Source organism: Salvelinus alpinus, chromosome 2 (assembly GCF_045679555.1).
Source record: "Salvelinus alpinus chromosome 2, SLU_Salpinus.1, whole genome shotgun sequence".
Lineage (NCBI taxonomy): Eukaryota > Metazoa > Chordata > Actinopteri > Salmoniformes > Salmonidae > Salvelinus > Salvelinus alpinus.
The window spans coordinates 106,935,349-106,946,116 of record NC_092087.1 but is presented as its reverse complement, the minus strand read 5'-3'; the positions used below and the strand labels follow the sequence as shown (position 1 = coordinate 106,946,116).

At 40.7% G+C, this 10,768-nt stretch overlaps 1 protein-coding gene across 2 annotated transcripts in view; it reads right to left on the bottom strand.

Annotated features, from left to right (window-relative positions):
* Positions 1 to 7,292, bottom strand: part of LOC139548309 (zinc finger protein 271-like) — a 12,851-nt gene extending 5,559 nt beyond the window's left edge. The window contains exon 1 of one of the 2 annotated variants that reach the window (XM_071357923.1): positions 5,574 to 7,273. In XM_071357923.1, coding sequence (XP_071214024.1) covers positions 5,574 to 6,366 — 793 coding nt within the window. In that variant the 5' untranslated portion in view covers positions 6,367 to 7,273. Of the gene's footprint in view, positions 1 to 2,315 lie in introns of those variants that run through there. The other variant, XM_071357915.1, reaches the window with a different exon arrangement.
* Between the last annotated feature and the right edge of the window lie 3,476 nt (positions 7,293 to 10,768).

Genomic DNA, 10,768 nt, shown 5'->3' with positions numbered 1-10,768 from the left:
CATCAGCAGCTAGTCAGCCACCTTGGTTCACTCTAACCCCCCCAACCCCCCCCAGGCCTTAAGGGCAGTTATTACAAATGTAGTACCCGGACAGAGAAAATCCAATAAGCGTTTTATAGTTTCATCCTCATGGTAACTTACCCTAAAGTGGACACACTCCCATCAGTTTCTGAGACAACTGCCCAGACTTTGTAGACGGTTTAATAATGCTTAAACCTCATCTTTATCAAATTATCCATTAAAGATACCAACTCAAAACCTACATTCGTCTACATATGGGTAGTTTAAATTTTATCTAATTATATTCCCAGTATTACTTTATCAAATCTCTAGTAATCGTTTATAAACACATACAATTTATCATATTTTCATTTATTCACATGTGAGCGTTGCGTTATTCGAATCCGGTATCAGGATAAATAAAAAGCAAGGTCTGCTAACTTTCTTTAATTATGTTTAATTACCGCAAACAATGACCCTAACCCTAACCCTAACCCTAACCAAATGCAATTTTCGTATTTACGGGTTCGCTGTATCTCCACGCAGGGTAGGACAGGGAACTGGCAGGAAGTACGTAAACAGCTGTTCTTATACCGTGATGACGTAGTTCCAACGCGTCTGTTGGCCTATCACAGTAGAGGCTGAGTGTGGTTTAAACTTGCTCAGCCTGTCTCCTTCTCTCAGATGTCCGCATCTGGTCGTTGCGTAGATTAGATCCGTCTTGTGTCTCCGTCGATTCTACACTCAAACAGTTCCTTATATGGTATTGTCCAGTGCTCTACCCTCCCTGGTTGGCCTAGAGATATGCAACCCTCCCCTCTCCAGATTGACCACAGCTTTTATGGCCTTTCACTCAATGTTGGTCAGTCTTTACACACATACATCTGTATTGTTTGTGTGTGTGTGTAACAAAACAACATTCATCTTCAAACAATATGGTAGCGGGCTATAGTGCATAAACATAAATCCTAACACACAGAACCCATACAAAACGTAAGACATTCTCAGGTACTCACGACAACCATTTCATTTGCTTTTTCAAGGACTCTCTACAGCTACGAAGCAGCTCTCCAAACATACTCCCAGCAGACCAGAAAAAAATAGATCTCTGTTACTATCTAAACTTCAGATTAAGACTCAATCACAGACGACTCATATTGCAGTCACACAATGCTAATCCCAAACATAGCATAGCTCGCATTTGGAAATCTCACTTCCGGATAGGAAATGGGCTGCAGAAAGAGTTCTGGTTCACTTAGAGAAATAATTCAAACGGTTTAAGAAACTAGAGAGTGTTTTCTATCCAATTGTAATGATAATATGCATATTGTACGAGCAAGAATTGAGTAGGAGGCCGTTTGAAATGGCCACCTCTTTCCAGGTTACTCAGTGCTGCCCCTTGCAGCCATAAGAAGTTAATAAACCACTGACAAACAACGGCCACCAGACTTGACACTGGGTGCTCCCAAATAAACTGCCCCAGACACGGGGAACGAAAACAGTTCAAGAAAAATGCACACTAATACAAACACGTAACGATCAGACAAACAAACACCAAGCTTACAATAAAACAATCCCGCACAAAGAAACGGGCGGGCCGGCTGACAGATAAAGCCCAACTAATTACGAACAAACACAAAACAGGTGTAACCAATGAACACATAAGGAGGGGGAGGAAAAAGATCAGTGGCAGCTAATAGGCCGGTGACGACGACCGCCGAGCGCCACCAGAACGGGAAGGAGAGCCTGCCTCGGTCGGAGTCGTGACAGTAACTTTAAATTTTTAAATGTAACTCACACATTTACATCTTTCAATACTTATAAAATGGGGTCCAGGTTTAAAATAATTACATGTTTAAAATACTTACAGGTTTATAACAATTACAGGTGCACCTTACACTATATCATACATGGCCTTAACTAGTAAACACAGTTTCTAGTTCTCATCCAGTTCACACAGATAGCTGACTGGGCCCTGTTTACACCTCCGAGGTGCCCCCCCTCACACAGGAATACTCACTCAAAGCCTACGAGGCATTTCTAAAAACTTCACTTGTTTCGCTCACCTCATTCTTTAAAAAAAAACTACTTTCGAGATGTGGTATACACTCGACTCACTGCCTCTCAGATCAAAGGTGGGTCCATCTGCTCCATTCCCAAAGTGTGGTTTCCCTGAGATCCCAAGTTTGAGGGATCCCTGGTGCACCATTTACCAGGTCATCAGGAGCGGTCACCAAGTGAAGATTAACATCCCCAAATGTGGTTAATTTCTTTCATATCAAATGAGGAGACAAACTTATCACACAAGTCAGAGATATTCTTAAACTAAATCTTTATTCACTTATTAATAAGGGAGCAGGTCAATACAACACACATAAAGTGAATCAATTGAGTACTCTACGATAATGATGGCTGGTCGACAAATCACCCCCAGAAGATTCGTTGAGAGCCACGAGACAAAAGTAAAAAGGTATTTTAAAGCCAAGATACACCCCTTTCAACCTACATGACAAACAACAGATGTATAGAACGGGTCACAAGGTTAAGATTTGTATGAAAGATATATATAATTCTCAGCAGACAGTATCTGCTGTAAAAACAGTCCTCTTTGTGTAGAGACCAGGGTCTGGCCCTGGGGTCATCTCTCCCTGGTACCATATAGAACAGAAACATTAACTCATGCTCTGGAATGTGGTCTCTTTAGGTTTTATCACCCAAAATACTTTGTAAATCTCCTGTCAGTGTTTTCTCCCAGAGGCCCATCCTCAGTAGAAAACACAGACACTATAGTTCTAAGAACCCTCTATTCTGTTGCATAAAACAACCATTTGATGCAATAAAAGTATTATAACATAATGTTGCAGTTTTGCTCTCAGTGTCTACTGAAAGTTGACTAGTAACAACAACTGGGACATAAAAGACACCCACCATGAGACCCACTAAATCTGCCCAAGAAGAGGCAAACAAAAGAAAAACCCACACCAAACTTACAGACAGGAAGCAAACCAAAAAAGTGGAGCAACTAAAGGTGTTAACTCTCTACATCTATCAAGACAACTGGAGCACTGGGCCAGACACTCTTAAATAGAACCTGGACCAGCTCAGGTGAAACACCTTCCCACTAACGAGATGGACAAGCCAGCACAGGTGTAACACATACTGACTAACGAGGTGACACCAATCAGTGCGTCCTACGTGCTAACTAGCTATACGTGCTAAAGTCCAACCTCAAAACATAAATGGAAAAACCAAAGACTAACTAACACCTTAAGAGAATGCTCACTAACAACAGAAAACAACTTCCGTTTCACATTATAATCAACTACAATGCTTCACCGTCACCAATATAAACATGGTGTCTATCTACTGGCAACAACAATTAAAAACGATATTTATTTTTTATTACTCCCACAAAGATTTTTCTTTCTATAGCTTCTAGAACCCACTAGCTTCTAGAACTCTCCTCTTCCTAAAACTCACTAGCTTCTAGAACTCTCGTCTTCTATAAACTCACTAGCTTCTAGAACTCTCCTCTTCCTAAAACTCACTAGCTTCTAGAACTCTCGTCCCCTTGGAACGAGCCCAAACAAAACTCATCTCCAATACGGAAAAACGTGCAGTCAAAATAAACTATGATCCATGACAACGCACTGGCTAAATGCAAAACACAAATATTTTTGACTGCCCCCCTTGAGACAATCAGCAACCAAGTCGTCCTTACCACAGACTTGTCTGATTTCAAGAGGAAACTCCTGCAATATCCGTAGTAACTTTCCACCTCACTGCAGAGCTTCTCCCTCTTTTCAGGATTCACTAGATAGGCATGTTGTTGGATCGGGGCCCAGTCCCCAATGTCATGCTCTAGTACATTTGGTTTGGCACATCTGAGAATTAACCCTGATATTCTAAAAACAGGGCAACAATGTCAATATAATTGTACCCAAAAAAAACGTCAGTTGGTTGCATGAATAATTTTCATTACTAAATCTTACATGAAATGTGAAATATTTGATTGCATAGTATTATTTTCAAAGGCTTTTCAATTACATTTTGCTAGGAGGGATAGCCCAATGTCAAAACACAGTTTTAACGTGTCCAAATAAATAACCAATATGCAGAAACAGTTTGGGATAAATTGAAAACCTAACATGTGGTCACAATAATTGTCTTTTTTTAAAACAAGCTCCTTATAAACTGCATAAGCACCAAAAACACTGTTGCTTTGACAAGTAGCAATAAATCACGGATATCGATTAAGGGGGAAATCCGGCTGTACGAGCTGTTGAAACGAACAACTAAAAAAACATGGAAATGGGAGATATCTTTAACCTCACTGGTTAGAGGACAACCTGCAGAAAACAGTCAGCTACATATTGGAGTGATGCATTTAAATTTAGGGGTCGCTAAACAAAGGAACACAACACTTATTTGTCTTAACTCATCGATATTATGTTGAAATCAGTTGATTCTGGGAATAATGTGTACATCACTAGTTAGAGGACAACTCTTTTTTTGTTAGACACTTTGTGTTAAATCACATAAATAGTACTCTTTCAATTCAGAGCCTGGATTTCCCCCAATGAGCCTAATGTCCATATCATGTTGAAATCAATTGGAAAACGTTTAGGGTTCTACACTGTGACATTCTGACTGACTTACTGCAGAGTATATTAATATACTATTTATTGAGACATTGATATCATGAAACAACTCCTTCATACATTTTCTGATATTTGATCAGAGATATTATTATTATCTCTGGTCACAGTTAAGAGATTTCTCTCCTGTGTGTATTCTCTGGTGTGATACCAGATGGCAAGATTGACCAAAACTATTCCCACATTGACCACAGCTATAAGGTTTCTCTCCTGTGTGTGTTCTCTGGTGTACAGTCAGATTGCCAGATGTAGAATATCTCTTCCCACATTGACCACAGCTGTAAGGTTTCACTCCTGTGTGTGTTCTCTGGTGTGATACCAGATTGGCAGAATGACCAAAACTCTTCCCACATTGACCACAGCTATAAGGTTTCTCTCCTGTGTGTGTTCTCTGGTGTGATACCAGATTGGCAGAATGACCAAAACTCTTCCCACATTGACCACAGCTATAAGGTTTCTCTCCTGTGTGTGTTCTCTGGTGTGATACCAGATGGCAAGATTGACCAAAACTCTTCACACACTGACCACAGCTATAAGGTTTCTCTCCTGTGTGTGTTCTCTGGTGTACAGTCAGACGGCTTGATGTAGTAAAACTCTTCTCACATTGATCACAGCTATAAGGTTTCTCTCCTGTGTGTGTTCTCTGGTGTGAAGTCAGCTGGCTAGATGTAGGAAAACTCTTTTCACAATGATTACAACTATAAGGTTTCTCTCCTGTGTGTGTTCTCTGGTGTACAGTCAGATGGCTTGATGTAGTAAAACTCTTCTCACATTGATCACAGCTATAAGGTTTCTCTCCTGTGTGTGTTCTCTGGTGCAGAGCCAGAGAGACAGATGTAGTAAAACTCTTCCCACATCGATCACAGCTATAAGATTTCTCTCCTGTGTGTATTCTCTGGTGTAATACCAGATGGCAAGATCGACCAAAACTCTTCCCACATTGACCACAGCTATAGGGTTTCTCTCCTGTGTGTGTTCTCTGGTGTAATACCAGATGGCAAGATTGACCAAAACTCTTCCCACATTGACCACAGCTATAAGGTTTCTCTCCTGTGTGTATTCTCTGGTGTAATACCAGATGGCAAGATTGACCAAAACTCTTCCCACATTGACCACAGCTATAAGGTTTCTCTCCTGTGTGTATTCTCTGGTGTACAGTCAGATTGCTAGATGTAGAACATCTCTTCCCACATTGACCACAACTATAAGATTTCTCTCCTGTGTGTATTCTCTGGTGTAATACCAGATGGCAAGATTGACCAAAACTCTTCCCACATTGACCACAGCTATAAGGTTTCTCTCCTGTGTGTATTCTCTGGTGTACAGTCAGATTGCTAGATGTAGAACATCTCTTCCCACATTGACCACAGCTGTAAGGTTTCTCTCCTGTGTGTGTTCTCTGGTGTGATACCAGATGGCAAGATTGACCAAAACTCTTCCCACATTGACCACAGCTATAAGGTTTCTCTCCTGTGTGTGTTCTCTGGTGCAGAGTCAGAGAGCCAGATGTTGAAAAACTCTTTCCACATTGACCACAACTATAAGATTTCTCTACTGTGTGTATTCTCTGGTGAATTTTAAATGCCTGATGAGGTGAATCTCTTCCCACAGTCAGAGCAGCGGTGAGATTTCTTCCCTGTGGGTCTCCACTGGTGTTTCTTGAGGTGTTCTGATGTGGAGAGACTCTTCTCTGCCTCTTCAGCATCATGTTGTTGTTGAGGCTCCCCAGAGGATCCACGATAGTCCGTATCTCTCCTGTGTGAACAACAAAGTCAGACGGTTAAAGGCCCACAACAGCAGAAATCCACTGTTTATTTGAGGTAAAAGGTGATGCCCAGAGGTCTGTTAAATTACTTTACAATTGTCTTAAGACAGTCGAAACCTAAGCAGTGTGGCAGACGACCTTTGATCTCCAAAAAAGGCCCCTTTCTGTATTTGCTAAAATTGCAGCACGAGGGCGATGCACACACAATTTGATTGCAGAAACTCCTCCCTGCTAATGAGGAAACCACTAGTTATGGATGTAGTATATCTGCTAATGAGGAAACCACTAGTTATGGATGTAGTATATCTGGTAATGAGGAAACCACTAGTTATGGATGTAGTATATCTGTCTGGAACAAAAATGGTGAACAAAGATTTTAGTTTTCCACAATGTATTCTGAATATTACAGCGTAAGATCAGGAGTGCTACTCAAGGAAATTCACATTAAGCTCTGTGTCGCTAGTTACTAATTCACCACTGTGGGGGAAAACACAGGGGAGTTCTCATAGGCTGACAGCAAATATAGCATTTCACATTACTTTTGGATTATAACTGTTAGGCTCCTTTGAATCTCCTGCTTAATATGTTTGTGTTATTGTCGCAAATCAACTGCTTTATACTTATAAAACACTTCAACCAGTAAAATGCTCTTTAGCTAGCTTTGCCATCAGCCTGAAACTGAGGGTTTGTACATTGAGTGTTTAACAAATTGACCCATAACTTCACCTAACAACATAGACCTACTGTAGGACCCATAACTTCACCTAACAATAACAGACCTAATACTATAAATAATTTAATATTTACAGGTGAAACATGGAAACTAAAATGTCTTTGTCATGACATTTCATAACCTGATCACCAGATAATTTTGTGAATAATCCCACTAGGCTACTCTGTAATGTGATTACTCTGTAATGTGATGTCATTCTAAATGTCCTGAATAACAGAAAATAGCTCTGTGTGTAGTACAATAGCCTATCCATCAAGGAACAATTCTCTACACATTATGAGCAAAGTATCTCTGTGTCCAAACAGACTAACGAGAACCTACTGTAAATCAAGCAGACAATAACACAATACAAACATCAATTTGTTAGGGATGTTGGATCCAACGTGGAGCACGGCATAACTGTCTTTACCAGAGTAATGAATGAAGAAGCACTTTGGTTGTTGTTGCATGTCGTGATGTTTGTCATTTGACTGGCATTCAGAAAATTATTTCCTGGATCAGCTGATGATAGTTGAACATGTGACTGTTACTAAATTGCTACAGTATTAAGAATGATGTGTAATTATTGAACCAGTTATATGCATATCATATTTTCTGGGCCTGAGTAGCAGGCAGTTTAATTTGGGTTTTCATCCAAAATTCCAAACGCTGCCCCCTACCCTAGAGAAGTTAAGCTCCAGATCTTGGGTCTCGACCACCGCCCTGTACAACTGGGTCCTGGACTTTCTGACCGGCTGCCCCCAGGTGGCGAAGGTAGGAAACAATATCGTCACCCCGTTGATCCTCAACACTGGGGTCTCCCACAAGGGTGCGTTCTGAGCCCTCTCCTGTACTCCCTGTTCACCCATGACTGTGTGGCCATGCACGCATCCAACTCAATCATCAAGTTGGCAGACAACGCTACAGTGGTCGGCTTGATTACCAACAACGACGAGACGACCCACAGGGAAGAGGTGAGGGCCATCGGAGTGTGGTGTCAGGAAAATAACCTCTCACTCAACATCAACAAAACAAAAGGAGATGATCGTGGACTTCAGGAAACTGCAGAGGGAGCACCCCCCTATCCACATCGACGGGACAGTAGTGGAGAAGGTGGAACGTTTTTAGTTCCTCGGCGTACACATCACAGACAAACTGAAATGGTCCACCCACACAGACAGTGTGGTGAAGAAGGCGCAACAGCGACTCTTCCACCTCAGGAGGCTGAAGAAATGTGTCTTGTCACCGAACACACTCACAAACGTTTACAGACGCACAATCGAGTGCATCCTGTCGGGCTGTATCACCGCCTGGTATGGCAACTGCACCGCCCTCAACCGCAAGACCCTCCAGAGGGTGGTCCGGTCTGCACAACGCATCACCGGGGCAAACTACCTGCCCGCCAGGACACCTACACCACTCGATGTCACAGGAAGGCCAAAAAGATCATCAAGGACAACAACCACCCAAGCCACTGCCTGTTCACACCGCTATCATCCAGAAGGCGAGGTCAGTACAGTTGCATCAAAGCTGGGACCGTGAGACTGAAAAACAGCTTCTATCTCAAGGCCTTCAGACTGTTAAAACTTCTTCTCAATAGGGGGTGCTGTTTCACTTTGTAATAATTTCGTTCCCAAATTAAACTGCCTCGTACTCAATTCTTGCTCGTACAATATGCATATTATTATTACTATTGGATATAAAACACTCTCTAGTTTCTAAAACCGTTTGAATTATGTCTGTGAGTGAAACAGAACTGGACTTAGAGCAATTTTCCTATGAGGATGTGAGAATGCTGAATTCTGCAAGCTGTTCCCAGGTCAGTTTATTCATTTGCCTGTCTTCTATTGGTTGAGATGCACTGCATACGCCTTCCCCTGGATGTCAGCGAATAGTGAGATTTGAAGTGGAGTCTCTAGGCAGATCTGAGAGCTTATAAATGGCTTGGGAACGAAGGGTCCGGTCTTTGTCGTCTTCGCTCTGACGCAGGAAGGACTTTGGCATGTCATACTAGAAAGCTCCGGTTATAGCTCTTAGATATATCCGGCTCTGTTTTTATTCGATATAGCTGTTAAAGACATCATAATGTTGTTATTTTAAACCGAGTTATATCAGTTTATGTCAGTATATTGCGATTTTCGGGTATTTATTTGTGTTACGTTCTAGGGAGTTGGGTATGTCTGGCCCACATGGCTAATGTTTACTGCTAATTGCAACGCTGAAGACTACATTCTACAACCGAGCAACGATTCTTTTGGACAAAGGACAACTTTCCCAAAATTCTGATGGAAGCACATCAAAAAGTAAGAAGTATTTATGCTGTTAATTCGTTGAAAAAATGTTGAAAAATTTAAAATGCATAATCCGCCATTAATTTCGGTGCGTTCTCGCTTTAACGCACGCTGTATATTGTAGTAACGTTAATTTAAAAAATGTAACACAGCGATTGCATTAAGAACTAATGTATCTTTCATTTGCTGTCCAACCTGTATTTTTTAGTCAAGTTTATGATTAGTTATCGATTAGAATAGGTGCCTCTCCCAAGATTTCTCCCGACATATTGTTGACAGCTTGGCTACTTTTCTCATTGTATAACCACAATTTGTGCCGCTAAATATGCACATTTTCGAACAAACTCTATATGTATTGTGTAATATGATGTTATAGGACTGTCATCTGAAGAATTCTGAGCAGGTCAGTGAAAAAATTAATATCTTTTGGTGGTTTATACGTTATTACTATTTTTGGCTTGAATCAATGCTGTTGTGTGGTTGGCTATTGTAGTAAGCTAATATAATGCTATATTGTGTTTTCGCTGTAAAACACTTAGAAAATCTGAAATATTGGCTGGATTCACAAGATCTTTGTCTTTCATTTGCTGTACGCTGTGTATTTTTCAAAAATGTTTTATGATGAGTATTTAGGTAATACACGATGGTCTCTGTAGTTATTCTAGTTGCTTTGGTGAGAGTTGTGATGGTGGCTGCAATGGTAAACTATGATTTATACCTGAAATATGCACATTTTTCTAACAAAACATGCTATACAATAAATATGTTATCAGACTGTCATCTGATGAAGTTGTTTCTTGGTTAGTGGCTATTTATATCTTTATTTGGTCGAATTTGTGATAGCTACTGATGCAGTAAGAAAATGGTGGAGTAACAAAAGTTGTGTCTTTTGCTAACGTGGTTAGCTAATAGACTTACATATTGTGTCTTCCCTGTAAAACATGTGTCTTGGACTTGTGATTTAATGATATTTAGATGCTAGTATTTACTTGTGACGCTATGCTAGGCTATGCTAGTCAGCTTTTTTACTGATGGGGGTGCTACCGGATCCGGGTTTGTGAGGAAGTAGAGGTTAACCTGCCATCACTGACATTGAGAGGCTGCTGCCAACATACAGACTCAATCTCTGGCCACTTTAATAAATGGACCTAATAAAAGGTATCACTAGTCACTTTAAATAACGCAACTTTATTAATGTTCACATATGCTATATTACCCTCATATGTATATACAGTATATGTATATACTCATATGTATATACAGTATTCTATACCATCTACTGCATCTGCCAATGACGCACGGCCATCGCTCATCCATGTATTTATATGTACATATTCTTATT